This window comes from Heterodontus francisci, chromosome 11 (assembly GCF_036365525.1).
Source record: "Heterodontus francisci isolate sHetFra1 chromosome 11, sHetFra1.hap1, whole genome shotgun sequence".
Classification (NCBI taxonomy): Eukaryota; Metazoa; Chordata; class Chondrichthyes; order Heterodontiformes; family Heterodontidae; genus Heterodontus; species Heterodontus francisci.
In genome coordinates, this window is record NC_090381.1 from 16,609,636 (window position 1) to 16,626,292 (window position 16,657).

Consider the following 16,657-nt stretch of genomic DNA (forward strand, 5'->3'; position numbering starts at 1 on the left):
TTCTCAGATGCAGCTACACATTTCACTAAGGGGAATGTCGGGTGGCTTGCCTCGTCAGCAGTGGCCCTAGGGGAAGTTCCAGGAGTGGTTCGGAGTATCAGCAGGGTGTGGCAGGCAGCACTTGCTAGGACTGGCTCCACAGGAACATTTCTTTTTTGCTTATTATTTTAAACGTACTGTTTAATGGCAGCTACTTAGGCCACAGAGACTGCTTCAGGATCCCGAGTGGCCAAGCCTGTCTCTGTTCAATCCAAACCAATTTCTGCAAGGAGGGCTTAAAATAGGCTTTAGTCACCTCATTTCCGTATGTAAGGTACCCAACCCCTGCTTCTGGTGACCCACTGGGGCACCGCCAATGATGCCTTTACCAAGAAGACAGCACTCGTAATGCAGGCACAGAACGAGCGTGGGACGTTGCGTCACAAAATTCTGTTGTGTCCGCGAACCCTGTCCTGAAGATTTTCTCCCTCCTCAAGCAAGAACAAACTGCTAAACCCTGTTCCTCATAGACAATATCCCCTTTTAAAGGTTGTGACTAAATTGAAATGTAACACACATTTAAATATTGTCTTATAACGAATATAGACTGCTTTGCCCCAGTAAGGGGCTTATTCATGTAGAGCCTAGGCATGTCTTGAAGGACACTGATGGGACCCAGTATTACCAATGAAACAGCTGGACTTACTGGCAACTTTAGGCTCGTGCCCCATTGGATTCTTCTGGTGCTCCCAGTTCTTCCTTCTGGCGGTAATATTGCACGGTTGGAATGCCAGTCTCATGTGACCATCTTTTAGACACACTCTTGATTTCAGGAATCACTTTTACTGGACCCTCCATAGCAAGCGGGAAGCAGGTACTTTGCTATAAAAGCAGAAAATGAGATGCAGCGCGCAATGAGTTAAGCTAACTCAATTACAAGGTACTTTAAACTGAAGCCTGAAAGCAAAAGCAATGATGGGAAGGAAATATGCTTTATGAAAAGGCTGAGGGTTTGGGAGTTTGATGCTGTCAAAGTGCATTTGACATGCATTTCATATTAACCTTAACCAGCACAAAGTGGAGCTGAAATGTTAAAATTGGAGCTCTCAGCCTGATTGTAAAGATCTTCCTTTAATGACCTCACTTGTTGCTGAAATGATTGTTGATGAAGTTCCTCACATTGCTCCATTTTTCTCCTTGTAGATGACTACAACTCAGAGCTGAGGGAGCAGTTGCCACTGATTGCAGGTTCAGCAGCTGCGGGAGTGGTCTTCATAGTCTCGCTGGTGGCTGTGTCAATCATCTGCAGCAGGTCGTTATGGAAACATGTCTGACTTTATTCTAGTAAAACACTCAGAGAAAGGACGATGGTTTTTTTTATTGACCACTCTGAATGAAAGAATATTTGTAATCTGGTAGCAAAAGGACATCGTTGGTGTTGATGAAAGTGTCTTCGTGTTCTCATTTACCCATTCTAGTTGAAGGCCTGACTAGGAGAAACTGTTGGCCCCATCTGTTAAGTAGAGACATTCTAGTCGTCTCATTGGATTTTTTAATTCACTTCTGGGATGTGGGAGTCGCTGGTTAGGCCAGCATTTATTGCTCATCACTAATTGCCCTTGAGAAGGTGGTGGTGAGCTGCCTTCGTGAACTGCCGCAGTCCTTGGGGTGTAGGTACACCCACAGTGCTGTTAGGAAGGGAATTCCATGATTTTGACCCTGTGACAGTGAAGGAACGGTTTGATCACTTACCACCATGTTCCTGCATTTCTTCTGGTGGGGGAATCTAGAACAAGTGGGCCTTTATCTCAAGGGCTTTGAAATACAAAGGGGAGAAAGTGATGCTCCAGTTGTACAGACTCCATGTGGAGTATTGTGTTCAGCATTGGGCATCACACCTCAGGAAGGATATATTAGCCTTGGAAGGAGGTACAGGGCAGATTGGCCAGAATCATACCAGGGTTAAAAGGGTTAAATTCTGAGAGCAGGTTGTATTCCTTTCAGTAAAGGGTTTGAGGAGTGATCCAATCAAGGGGCTGAATTTTGTTGCTTACATGGAAGGCCCAGCGCTGGGGCCAAAAGCAGGAGACGACCCCGCTTCTGTGGGCAGCAGGACCCGGGGCAGCATATTATCAGCAGCAGCCAATTAAGAGGCCTCCACTGGGGGACAATGGCCCACCCTCAGCAGCCGCTAATGGTGGGCATTGCTGAAGCTGCATCACCAGCGAGAGGATGCTTCAAAGGCAGGGCGCCCTTGAAACCAGGTGGGTTAAATTAGGGGAAGCCAGAGCCTGGCAGCCAGGCCCCAACGATCAGGTTGGGGGTGTTGTCCTGGAGAACCAGTGGCACCGTTGCCACGAGGGCAGCTATTGCCGCTGGGGGGGGTGGAACCCTCCGTGGGCTATGGAGTACCCATCAAGAAGGGTGCCCTCCCCCTCCCCGGAAACCAATGGGGGGGGGGGGCTGCCATATAATATGGTGGCAGAAAGACATAGGGCTCCCTTCCTGAGACCAACCCCACTATTTTGCCAGCCTTACCACCTCCCAACACATCACCAATGGGCCAGGGAAAATTCAGCCTTAGGTGTTTAAAATGTTAAAATTGATAGAGTAGATACAGAGAAACTATTTCCTCAGGTGGGGCAATCAAAAACAAAGGAGACACAATCTTAAAGTTAGAGCCAAACCTTTCAGGCGTGAAATCAGGAAGCACTTCTTCACAAAAAGGATAGTAGGAATCTGAAATTCTCTCCCCCTTTTGGCCATGGATGCTGGGAGTCAATTGAAGCTTTCAAGACTGAGATCGATAGAGTTTTGTTGGGTAAGGCATCAAGGTACAAGGAGCGAAGACAGTAAATGGAGTCAAGGTGCAGATCAGCCGTGATCTAATAGAATGGTGGAGGGGCTGAATGGCCTCCCCCTGTTCCTAGGTGTTGCTGCAGGAAAATCTAGGACTGATTTGTTCCCCAATGGATCAGTTACTGTCTACCACTTCACTTCTGTGTTGGAAAATGGTGCCAGAAACATTTCTCACTGTAGATTTAGTTGAAAATAATTTGATGCTTCTTGTCATTATTGTAATAAATCTTGTTATTTGTTTCTCTCAAGTCTTCTCACACCGCCCAGCTTCTCCAACCGAGAGGAATCACGTGTTTGTGTTTCTTTCTGCGACAGGAAACGAGCTTATGGCAAAGAAGCAGCATACAGCGATAAACTTCAGCATTATAGCACCGGGCGAGGTAAGTGACTACAGGAAAGCTGCATCCTGCAACAGTTCAAATTCCAATGCCACTGTTTGAGAATTTGAATTCAGTTTAAATAACAATCATTAAAAGTGACCAGGAAGCTGTCGGATTGTCATTAAAAAGCCAAGTGGTTCCCTAATGTTGTTTTGGAGAAAGAAAACTGCCTTCCTTGCTTGGTCTGATCGATCAGTGACTCTTAGCTGCTCTCTGAATTGGCTTAGCAAACCACTCAACTGTATCAAACTCAGGGAACTTAGGGATGGGCAGTAAATGTCCGACTTGCCAGAGACGCCCACATCTCGTTAATGAATATATAAAGGCAAAGCCAAGGAAGAAGGAATGTTTCAGTAAATTCAAAAGAGGAAAAAGCTGGGGTGTGGGAATAAATTGGATAGCTGTTTCAAAGAGTTGGCACAGATATGATGGGCTGAATGGCCCCATTCTGTGCTGTAAGGTTCCATGATTTTTTGAATGTTGTTGGTTTCTTTATTGCAAGGGGCAATCGAGAGAGAATGGGGTAGATATTGCTATATATGAGCCTGAAGCTGCTAGATCTGCTAAGCACAGACTGCTGGCGAATAATGGATAGGGAGGAGACCTGCCTAATGGAGCATATACAATCTTCTGTCCCATTGATCTAAATCAAGAGGAAATCAACCTAGTTCCCCAATTGGTATTTATTCCTTCCTGTCTGATTTTCCTGTGGATGGGGAAAGGAGATCCTTCAGTCAATGAGTGTCTCTGCTGCTTTGTAGGTAATAGACAACTTTTTCAATATGAGGTGCTGATAGTGACCTGTCAGGTTTTTAACTCAGTACGGGGCAAGTGAAGGGGGGAATGGGGAGAGAGGAGCAGAGGCAGAAGGAAGGCAGGGCAGTGATTCCTCTATCCAGTAATATTCTTGTTCAAGGTAAGTTCTGCAGGGTTTTCCATCTCCTCTTGTAGCTGTGCGGTGAAATTATTCTGTTTGCTGAGTGCGACACATCCTGAAAATGTTCATGAAGCATCTGTTCACCAGTCTGAAGCCCACTGCTTTGGAAATAGTAAACCAGAGGTGGTCTCAAAGGAGGGACAGTAGGTAGTGCAGATGGGAGTAGAAAGTTGCAAACGGACACAAGCAGATTAAGTGAGTGGGCAAAATTATAGCAAATGAAGTTCAAAATGGGCAAGTGTGAGGTTATCCTCTTAGGACATAAGAAAGACAAATTGGAGTATTTTCTAAATGGTGAGAAACTAGGGACTGTGAAGGAGCAAAAAGATTTGGGAATCTAAGTACACAAATAATTAAAAGCTAGTAAATGGGTACAAAAAGTAATCAAAAAGGCTAACAGAATATTGGGTTAGAGCTTGGTCATTCAGGAGCGAAATCAGGAAAGAGTTTTCAAACAAGGTGTAGTGGAAATTTGGAACTGTTCCCCAGAAGGATGTAAATTCTGGTGCAGTTGGTGCTTTACGGATTGAAATTGATAGATTTTTGTTAGACGAGGGTATCGAGAGATATGGAGCCAAAGTGGGTCAATGGAATTGAGGTGCAGGTCAGCCATGATCTAATTGAATGGGAAAGCAAGTCAGAGGGGCTAAATGGCCTATGTTCCACCCAGTGACATTGTGACTACAGAAAGGACAGGGCAACTCCTACTTCAGTGAAGTCAAATATTTAATTTTCTATCATGTGTCATGTTGAAAAAGAGAGAGACAAATATTGAAAGCAATAGAATCAATTTTTGTGAGAACAAATTTGATGAAGGATCTTAAAATTATGAAGAGATGGAACAGGGTAGAAAGAAACAGAATAGTTTCAGTGAGCAAGAGGTCAGGAGCAAGGGGACATAATATAAGATTAAATACAGGACAGAGCTGGATAAATCTCTTTACGCAGGGGGTTGTGGGGCTGTAGAATCCACGACCAGTGTTAGTGATTGCAACAGAGACTGTGTCAACATTGAAGAATGGGTTAGATAGGTGGTTGAAGGAAAGGAGAATAAAGAGATGTGGGAACAAGGCAAGACATGGGGTTAGGATACTGCTCGTGTGAAGCATAGACCATATGCACTGGATAGACCAAATGGCCAGTTTCTGTGTTGTAATTTCTGGCCGGAATCTTGCTGGATCTTTGGAGGCAGCTTTGGAGGTTGGGTGGGCGCTTGGAAAATTAGAACTCTGTGCGCCAAGTTAGCTCCAGGACCTCTTCCCGCCTTTGAGCACTTTTCCTGGAGGTGGGCTCGCAGTGCCGGGTAGCCAATTAAGGCCCTAAAAAGGGCAATTAAGCCCTATTTTTGGACAGAGTTGAAATTTTGCGAGCAGTGCACAGGCCTGCCACTGTATCCATGCCCCAGAAGGTGAGAGGAGGTGGCCTCACAGCCTCAGAACCATAAGGTTGTTGAAGAGTTCAGTGGCAGCAGATGGCAAAGCGCTTGTCTGCCCATACCGCAGCCTTGCCATTGAGTTCTGAAATAGTGAAGACAGATGTCTCTGATGATCAGATGCATGTTACTTTCCAGCTGCTCTGCAGACATTAATGGTGACTACAGTGTCTTCCTGCTGTTGCACCAGTCTGGCCCTCAGCAGCACTCCCACTTATCTCACAGTGGAGGCTGCCAGACTCCATTACAATGGGCCACGATATCCTGTGCTCCTGCCTCAGGAACCAGCCTGCCGTCCCTAATTGAATGGAAAATGTAAAAGCAGCCTGTCAATCAGCTGCCTCCCTAAGTATCTTCTCTGTCGGCGAACTGCTGACCTGGAGATGGTCCTGATGCCCAAAAGTTTTGGTAGTGCAGAAGATTCCACCCTCTCTGTAATTCTGTGTCTATCACTGCTCATGGGAGAGGAGGAGGTGGTTAAGGAGACATGTGCAGACACAGAGATGTGGTTTTCTAATTGATCGGTGAGCTATAAACAGCAAGTACCAGACACTAGTAGAATAATGCCACAGATGGACAGCAGTGTCTTACAAGGATGTACAAGTGCGTGTTTTGTGCAGAGTAAATTAGGAGGAGTCTATTACCAGCAGTAAATGGTAATGCATCTAACAGCTTATATGGCACTGATGTTTACACAACACCCTGTTAATGGGAAGTTGTTAAACTCCCAGATGGTGCCAGCTGGCTAATCGCACTCATCTGAAAATATATCGAAATAAACACTGTCACAGCTCGAGATTGAATATATTCATGCGTAATCTCAGTTTACATGAAAGTGTCAGGGAATTCTGAAATATGGTGAGCCATAATATAGATACTTAATGCAATGCAGCCCCTCCAAATTGCTGTACTAAGGAGACAGGAGAGCTGATTTGTGAGTGGTTTGCTCAGCTGCAGCACACTTTACATCCCTTGCTGACAGCTCACCCTCAGCACTTCACTCTAATTGCATTACTCACTGACTAAAAGCTGCTGCTGTTTGCTTTTTCAGTTTGATTCTGTTTCTCACGGCAGACCGTTCAAGCAACACCGCAAGGCGGTGTTTGATCACTGCCGTTATCCTCCACGTGTGTATCAGGTCAGTGCACATCTAGCTCCCTCTGCCATTGTCCGGAGGTGGGTCATGGTATTGGGTACCGTATATCATGCCCATCTCACAGCTTATCACATTGTTTGATCTTTGAATTTTTATTGGTTGTTGTGGGGAGGTGTCAACAGCATTTTTAGATTGGGAGGAGAAAGAGGAGGGTGGAATTTCAACTTTTCACCCGCGCGGGAAACTGGCATTGAGAATGCAATGCCCACTATAGAAATTGTCTAGTGATTCCGATCAATTTCAACTGAAGGGAGGGTGCGAGCAGCACAGGGATATCAGGAGACAGGTAGAAAGCAGTTCAGGATATCAGGAGAGAGGGATAGAGCAGCACATGAATATCAGCTGATAAGGAAAGGGCTGTAATGGGATATCGGGCAGTGGGCTATTCTGGGTATCGGGGAGCAGACTATACTGGGATATTGGGGAGCAGGCTGTACTGGAATATTGGGGAGTGAACTGTGCTGGGACATCTGGACATGGGCTATACTGGGACATTTTGGAGAGCTCCAGAGAGCTCGGGAGGTGCTTCTTGGCTGGCATTGGTCTATAACACACATATTTGACTTGTAGCACAAACAATGAACAAATACTGCACTCATACTGGTCTTTCAGTATGGAAATGAAAATGAGGCATTTTCAACAGAAGTTGAAAGAAACTCATTTATGCCCATGTTTGTGTTGCAATGGAGCGATGTCTGAAGCTCTTGGAGCACGTACCTGTGGAGTGTGGTTTTCAATTCTGAGTCGAATCTTGACTGTGTCCCCTGCTGACAGATGGATAAGGTGGGGAGGTATAATGTGAGGGTTTGGTGTGGGCCAGCAGCAAATGTAGAACAGATAGACAGGTTAATGCTTTACCACCTGGAACCTGTGCCAACTACTTCCTAAGTAATATTGTTGGTTAGTCTTACCTTGCCAGATTTCTTAATGCCTGCCACAATCACCTGCATTTACTCCCATATCCTGGAAGCACGGTTAATCGTGTGGACATTATGATGTTCTTGACACTCAAGTAAGGTTCAGCTGAGGTTAGTAAGTGATATAAGACTTCATGCTGTTGAACACAATGGATTCTTCATTATTCTTTTCCAGCCCTCTGCTGGCATGTGTGTGTGTACAGTAGCCTCAAGTGAACAAAATGCACAGTGCAATTTTCAAAACACTACATCCCTATCCTTCTTAGTAAATGAGAGACATAGCATGTTTCAATTGTTTGTTTTCAAAAATGTAAACAATAAACTTAAACATAAACAGTTCACTTCGTAACATAGTCACTTAAGTAGGGTGGATGTTTTCTCTCATGAGTAGGATATCGTCTGACATCAGGTGTAGCCTCATTTGACTCATATTCGTCATATGAGATGTCAATGTCTGAATTGGATTCAATGCTTACGAGTGGTGTTTCCAGTGTTTTGGAGAATGACATGTTTTGTGTGATGATTTGTGAAACGCGCTTAGCAGTGATCATTGATCCTTTTGTGTTGGTCACAACAAATGGTTGGATGTCATTGTTTATTTTTCAACATGACCATCATGTTTCACAAGTACTTTATCTCCTGGCTGTAGCGGTGTAGCTCTGCATTTACCTTCATTCAATCCTTCTGTTCTCGATCGCGTTCACACGTATATGTTGATCATTAGCTCTGCAGGGTAGCTCAGGTAGACGTGTGCGTATAAGATGTGCAAAGGTGAGTGCAGCTGGAGGTTTTCCAATAGTCGAGTGAAGAGTTGCTCTGTAATTACAGAGAAAGTGATATAGCTCTTGCTTCCATGAGTTGCTCTTAGCTGTAGCTGTACTTTTTTCAAGGTACGCAAAATGAATCTCTCGACTTCTCCATCAGCTTTTGGCCAAGGGGGTGTGATTTTGCGATGAGTGAACCCGAGGTAGTTTGCGAATTTGCTGAATTCATCGCTGTTGAATGGGGGTCCATTGCCACTTCTTACTATTTGAGGGATTCCAAACAAAGCAAAGATCTGGTCAAGCTTTGGGATGACTGTTTTCATGGAAGTTGACATGACTAATTCCACAATCGGGAATCTGCTGTAGTCATCAGTGACAACAACCTGTGGGCAAATCTGTGAAATCAATGCTAACTTCAATCCATGGTCCTGGAGGTAGTTCAGACATCATGAGAGGATCATGAAGATTTGACATTGTAGTTTTACTTGACATGGCAAACACTGATTGATTTTGTGCTGGACCATGCAGTCAATTCCTGGGGACCATACCTTTCCATAAGAAGTTGACTGGTTTTGACAATTTCCTAGTGTCCTTCATGTGCTATATCGACAGTGCATTCCCTCAATGAGTGTGGAATGATAATACAGTTGTTGTGTAATACAATCACATCTGATCTCGTAACAGTAAGCTCATTTCAAACATTGTGAAGACCATGCAGTGTGTGAGCAATTTCATTTGTAGATGCTCTCTTGATCACATCTTTCTAGTTTTGTGATTCCATAGCATTCATACAGAATTGCAAAGCTTCATCTTGTTTTTTTGCTGCTTTGATGTCAGCTAGTTTTAGTGACTTTGGCACCGCATTTATGCTTACATAGTTAAGAAGTTGTTCGGCAACATTTTCCTCAGGACCAGTAGGACCGACTGTTGACAACGGACGTCGTGAAAGATAGTCCGCTGGGTTGAGTTTGCCTGGCTGATACTCAACTTGGAACTCGTACTCTTGCATTTTGAGTATCCAACGTTCTATTCTAGTGTCACTGACCCAAAACGTTAACTCTGCTTCTCTTTCCATAGATGCTGCCAGACCTGCTGAGTGGTTCCAGCATTTCTTGTTTTTATTTCTATTCTAGTGGGTGGTTTGCGATTTGGATTGTTGAATTAGCTCACTAGTGGTCAATAATAGGTTATTACTTTAAACTTGCTTCCATATAGGTAGAGATGAAAGTGTAAGACACCCCATGTGATTGAGAGCACTTTCTCTCTGTTTGCAGAAAACATTGCTGTACCAACATTAATGATCTGCTTGTCATCGCAACAATTGATAGGTTACCTGGTCTTTCTGTATGAGAACTGTGCTTAAGCCAACCAGGCTTGCATCCACAACTAGCTGGGTGGTTTCCTCAGGGTCGAAATAGGCAGTTGTGCAACTTGCTGACAAACTTCATTTGATCTGGTGTACCAACTGCTTGTGTGATTTAGTCCATTCCCACTTAGTGGTCTCTTTTGTCAGATTGTGTAGGGGGGCAGTTAGCGTAGCAAGGTCAGGAACAAAATGACTGCAGTACGTGACGGGTTCTAGCAGAATCCGGACTTCATGCACATTTGTAGGATCTACAGCATTTACAATGGCTTCAAGCTTCCGTGGGTCAGGTGATACTCCTTCATCACTGAACACATGACCCATAAATTCAATTCTGCTTTCATTAAACAAGCACTTGTTCAAGGTGAAGTTACATTCTCTGAGACGTTGTAGGCACGCAAGAAGGCGTGTCTCAAGTTCCCTTTTAGTGCAACCGTAGCTGAGAATGTCAACACTGATGTTCAGTGTGCCTTCAAGTCCTTGAAGTGCAGATTGAATCAAATGCTGAAATATCTCAGCTGCTAAATTGACTCCAAAGTTGAGCCTCTTGTAACGTCAACGTCCGATGTGAGTAGAGAATACAGTAAGATATCTCGATTCTCTGCAAGCTCAATTTGATGATAGCCTGCATTGAGGTCAAGTTTAGCAAAGTGTTTAGCAACATTCACTTTCTCTGTGATATCATCGATTGTTGGTGTCGAGTTGTATGACTTGGTTTGGTGCTCGCATATCAATGCAGATTCTAATCTGGTTTTCACTCTTTGGTTTCTTGATGACTTGTATGGGTGAGACCCAAGGGATAGGCTCATCCCCAACTTTCTCAATAACGTTGAGGTCAAGTAGGTGCTGAAGTTCCTTCTCTGTCTGTTTCCTGACATGAAATGGTATTCATCACCTTTGATGTATGACTGGGAGTACATTAGGGTCGACATGCAGCTTTTAGTTTGCTGATACCAGTGAAGTGACCAGCATAAAATTTGAGAATGTTTTTATTGTGCAAAGGAATCACATATGTGACTGCAATCAGGTACAGACCTGTTGCTGTGTGGAAACTAATGAGCTTGTCACATTCTGCAGATATAGCATAGAATAGAGCTAGTCATTTGGTTGCACTCATTAGGACAATCCGCAAGAATAGCAATGTAAGGGAAAACAACTATTTTTGCTTTGTACTGTACTCATACAGTACAAAGTTGTTGTTTTCCCTTACATTGGTATTCTTGTGGATTGTCCTAATGAGTGCAAGACGAAAAGCTTTAACAACGTGTCTCTATTTTCAGCAATGCCCATAGAATAGAGCATTTGTTCCAGTGCCTTTGAATGAGACTGACATTTCAAACGTCCCGAGAATTTCCAGTGGTTTACCACTATTTTAAGGGAACATTTTCGAATTCCCTGGTTTGCAGAGAATGAGGAAATCCTGAAGTTTGTTGAATGTTTTGTCTCCCATTAAATTGACAATGCTCTTGTAGTTATGAGAGCATCTACATCCAAGCAGCCAATGGGCACTGTCACATGTGGCTGTTTGCTGTGTCTGAGAGAGAGAACTAAAGTATGTTTAGGGCCATCCGCCTCTATGTTGGCTACATTCTCTCACCTTTTTGCTGAGGTATGCATATGTGGCACCCTTCAATGGTATTGGGCTTAGTAGTTGATTTTGTTGATGAGCGACAGACACAAGCAAAATGGTTGGGTTTTCCACAAGCTTTACACTGTTTATCAGTGGCAGGATACTCTGTCAGGTGTAGGTAAGCACTGCCAAAGTGGAAACATTCTTTGGATAGAGATGGCTGTTGTTGCTTTGCAGGTGGTTTCCTGGCACGTAAGTGATGAGCAGTGTTCATAGAAGTGGAAATTGGAGTCAGATAGTTACCGTTAGCAGCCTTAACTTCAGTAGCTCTGGACTCTGATAACGACAGTGATCTTGCTAACTCCAGCAGCTCTGACAGCTTTCTGTCTTTCTTGAGTGCTTTTCGGCATAGTTGACTAGAGAGACAACCTTTGATTATTTGTGTTTTGAATTCTTGTTCAACGCGTTCAACATCACCAAACTTATTTGGTTGTTAGTTGCCTCACTCACGTGCAATATTGGTCAGTTGTCTCATTTGCTTTTCGCTTAGTGCGTCAGAATACAATAGTTTTGTATATTATATTTTTCTTGGGTGTAAAGTCCATTGTCAGTGCATGTTTTGCTGAGTTGTAGTCATTTTGCTCAGGTGTAAATGTCTCAAAGATATCCTCTAATTCTTCACCTCCATAGTGGAGAAGTAGGGCCTTTTTTCTTGTCATCTGTGATTATAAAACCTGTCATCATGCCTTGGAAATATCGCAGCCACTTTGCCAACATGGGGATACAGATGATGGGTCTGAATGACCATCAAAAGGTGGTTGATTGGGCGTAAACAATACCATATTGATCAGCAACTCAGTGATCGTCCATGATCAGGGATCCGGGGTTGTGTTCCCTTCAGAAGAAACTTCCCTGAAATAATTCGAGATTATTTTTTTTTTGCATTGGATGGTGATCTTGGAGAGATCAGTGTGTGTGTTTACACTGTAAAGCTTCCTGAGTGTGTCTAACACAGTCTCCAACTTAAAATGCTGTCTTCACAAAGCAGACAAAAACGTTGGAAAAGTTTCATACCTGAAAGCAATGTTTCCTGTTTTTCACCATCTGTTTTCTATTTACCTCATCGTCATCGTAGTGTTCTCAGGACTGAAGTAAGATTCAGCTGAGTTTAGTAAGAGATATAAGACTGCATGCTGTTGAACACAATAGATTCTTCTTTATTCTTTTACTTTCACTTTCTAACCCTCTGCTGGCATGTGTGTGTGTGTATAGTAGTTTCAAGTGAACAAAATGCACAATGCAATTTTCAAAACACTACAGACACTGTCATGTAAGGTGTTACTGCTGTCCTCTGGATAGGGTGCCCTGGAGGGCCACACAAGCCAGCCCTCCTCTCTCCCACCTCAGCAGTCATCAAAGAGCAGCAGGCATTCAGCTTCACTTTGCCAGAAATCTTCCCTTTATTGCCCTAACATGAGGATTTCTGTCCTTTCATTCTTGTCCATCATTTCTACCTCTCCCCATATGGTCTTTGCACAGACTGAAAATTAAAAAAATTAATTTCTTAAAAAAAAATTCCAATAATTTTGGCTCCAATAGTCAGTCAATTGCCTTTAAAAGACCACACTCTCGCAAGATGTTGTGGTTCCTTACGCTCCCGCTTGAAGCACAGATGGTATACAGAGTGCGTTAAAATGAAGTCAATAAACTGCCTTGCTCATCAATGCCAATTCATCACTTCCGCTTCACCCAGCTCCAGGGTTCACGCAGCAAACCCAACTTACTCCAGGTAAGGACTCAGCTCTATAATGTGCATCTGTGCACTCCATACACTCGCATATAATCTTCACTTGGGCAGGTGTGTGAGATACACCTGTGTGTGTGCACATTATGTACAGATATGTGCTCGAACCAGGTTCACATCACAAACAGGTAGGGTTTACACCTAGGGATACATTCCAAGTGAGTGTGTGCTCAATCCTGAGCTGCATGTTTGGCACACTATATTTGGAGACTGTGCTGTTGGCAAGACCCTGCATGCAACCAAGGTGGACCAAAAGATTGGGGGCAGAGCACCCTTGACTCTCTAATCCATAATGGTCACAAGTTAGGTCTGAGTTCTGGAAAAACTTACCCCTAAATACAAATGTACATAACACATGTCCACTGTGAGCTTTCTCATCCTTCTTAAATGTCATAAAGCCCCGAGGTGTCAGCCACGGCTCAGTCAGCAATGCTTCCATCTCTGAGTCAGAGGTTGTGAGTTGAGGTGCCACTCCAGAGACATAAAGTAAAATACAGGCAGACACTCCTAGTCTAATGCTGAGGGAGTGCTGCACTGTCATAAGTGCTGTCTTTCAGGTGAAATATTAAACTGAGATCCTGTCTGCCCTATCAGGTGAATATAAAAGATAACGTGGTACAAACTGTAGAAGAGCAGGGGAGTTCTTGTCAGTATTTATCCATCAACCAATACCCATTAAAACAGATTATTTGATCATTATCTCATTGCTGTTGGTGGGAGCTTGCTGTGTGCAAATTTCCTGTCATGTTTCCCACATTACAACAGTGACTACACTTCAGAAAGTACTTAATTGGCTGTAAAGCAGTATGTGACATCCCGAGGTCTTGAAAAGCGCTATATAAATGCAAGTCTTTTTTCTTTTTCTATTCCTTACGTTAGCGGGACAGTAGGTATCAGAAGAGGGCACGAAAGTCACCCGCGCATCGCTGTTCACCCAACACTCATCCATGTGTCCTTTACACTGGGACCTTGGAACCATTGGTTAGTATCCCCATCACCACCCTATCTGAAAACAGCCATCAGGGTGCAGACTGATGATTAAATTTCAGACTTTCTGATAGGTATAGCTCACTTCCACAAAGGGCAGAGCAGTAACCCACTGAGCCACTGGGGCAACCTGATTGATTTCCTGTTAAACAGTGGATTCCAGCACCATTAAAGTTTTATACTTGCAGTTATATACTTCATTTTTCAGAGTGTAACATGCAATGACAGCTTATGTTTTTCATACAGCAACACTGGACAGGGAGAGTTGTCAAGACTTGAAAATCAGGGGTGAGGGTGAGAGGAATGACAGAACTGTGAGGGAATCAGGAAGCCAGATCTTATCAGCGGGAAGGGAAGAGGGTTGTGATTGACAAGGCACTTGAACTATGCCCAAAGCTCTTTGAGTTGTTTCAAATCAAACTGTATATATAGGGGTAATCTTATCCTACCATAGATCTGAGCTTAAACCATGGCACCATGAAATCAAAAGTGAAATATGTCAAAGAATTTTAACAGTTGAGGATAAATTTATAATTTGTTATTACTCCTTTTACAATAAAGCAGTCACAATATTATATCATGCATCATCTAAGGGATGTTTTATAATGCATGAGAAAGATTGTGTTACTGCTGGTACTGTGGGCTTTATTCAGGCACTGGATCAGCTTACAGGCCTCAAATCCGAACTTGAGCATTGGGAACAACTGAAGCAATGAACCATTTAAAGCCTTCGCTCTCTCTCCCACTCTCCCTGGACTTCATGAAGTGAGAGAGGACATGGAGAAAGGAAGCATCTCTCTGAATCAGTGAGCAAACCTCCCATTCAGCAAGGCCTGGCATAATATCTTGCACGATAAATTTTGCCATGTCTAGGTACAGTGGTCACCTCGGCAATGCTGATTAGCGGTTTGATGACAGCACCTCATCTTATTGGGATGGCAACTTGACAGCTTTGTCTCGTACTTTCAGTAGGAACTATCTTTAAATGGCTGAGAACATCCTTAATATATATGGCCTGGATCATGTGTGAGACCAGTGAAAGGCCTGGGAATGGGTGGGTCCCAGGCCCCAGCCTCCACTGAGTTTCCAGGGGTCAATTCTGGTCCGTCCCAAACTTGGACTGGAATCTAACTCCCCCCCCCCCCCACCCCATGCCCCATGGAGGGCTCCTCAGCAGCATGGGCTGCCCCCGCTAAAACTAACACCCTTCGACTACAGTCCGATGCCCATCCTCCCTCGCCGGGGCCCAGCTGATTGTCCCTGACGAGGCCCAATCCCCACTGACCTGTTCCCAGGCTGGCGCCCATGATGGCTCCTCTCGCTGGATGCAGTCCCAGCAGTGGCCACCACTCCTGGTGGCGCTGCTGGGACTGAAGAGCTGCTGGCCTTCTGATTGGCCAGCAGCTCTTGGAGTCAGGACTTCCTGCCTCAGTGAGGTGGAAACCCCAACCAAGGCCAACTAAGGGTCTGGGCCATGTAAAATAGCAGCGTGGCTTCCAGGCCTGGCAGAGGCGGGCTATCCCCCAACTTTTTCACTGATGGGTGGGGTGTCACCGCCTGAACAAAAATTTCCAGCCTTGGTCTCTCATATCAGAGCTGGCAGGAAAGGGGCTTGCAGAGATTCCCCACATTGGGCGATTTTCCTTCCCTCCTCTTAGTTGGACCCAGCATAAGTTTGAAGATCAGAATGCCCAGTGAGATGAGACATTTCTGGCCTCTTATAGGGCACATGTCTACCTCACTGGGAAAGGTGAATCCAGGCCAGGGAGGCAGACTGAACCCTCAAAAGAAAGATAAATTACTTATTTAAAGTTTTCATTATCGTGCTCAAAGTGAAGAAGGATGAACTTTTTCCAGTAGCAAAAAGGTTGGTAACCAAAGGATACAATTGGAAAAAAAATCAGTGGAGAGATAAGCAGAATTTTTTCCACATCAAGTTGTTGTGATCTGGAATGTGCTGCCTGAAAGGGTGGTTGAAGAAAATTCAATGGTAACTTTCAAAAGAGAATTGGATATATATTTGAAAGGAGAATTTAGCAAAGCTTATGTGGAAAGAACAAGGGAGTGCAACTAATTGGATAGCTCTTTAAAAGAGCCAGTACATACGAGCATACCAATTAGGAGCAGGAGTAGGCCACTCGGCCCTTCGAGCCTGCTCCGTCATTCAATAAAGTTCATGGCTGAACTGATTAATCCACATTTCCACCTACCCCCAATAACCTTTCACCACCTTGCTTAGCAAGAATCTATCTACCTCTGCCTTAAAAATATTCAAAGACTCTGCTTCCACCGCCTTTTGAGGAAGAGAATTCCAAAGACTCACAACCCTCTGAGAGAAAAGATTTCTCCTCATCTCTGTCTTAAATGGGCAACACCTTATTTTTAAACAGTGACCCCTAGTTCTAGATTCTCCCACAAGAGGAAACATCCTTTCCACATCCACCCTGTCAAGACCTCTCAGGATCTTATATGTTTCAATAAAGTCACCTCTGACTCTTCGAAATTCCAG

General features: G+C 44.1%; 1 protein-coding gene across 1 annotated transcript in view; it reads left to right on the top strand.

The window, feature by feature from the left end:
* LOC137375109 (ephrin type-B receptor 1) overlaps positions 1-16,657 on the top strand; it is an 826,129-nt gene that overhangs the window by 651,267 nt on the left and 158,205 nt on the right. The window contains exons 8-9 of the mRNA XM_068041741.1: positions 1,183-1,291; positions 3,154-3,218. Of these exons, the coding sequence (XP_067897842.1) occupies positions 1,183-1,291; positions 3,154-3,218 (174 nt within the window). The remainder of the gene's footprint in view (positions 1-1,182; positions 1,292-3,153; positions 3,219-16,657) is intronic.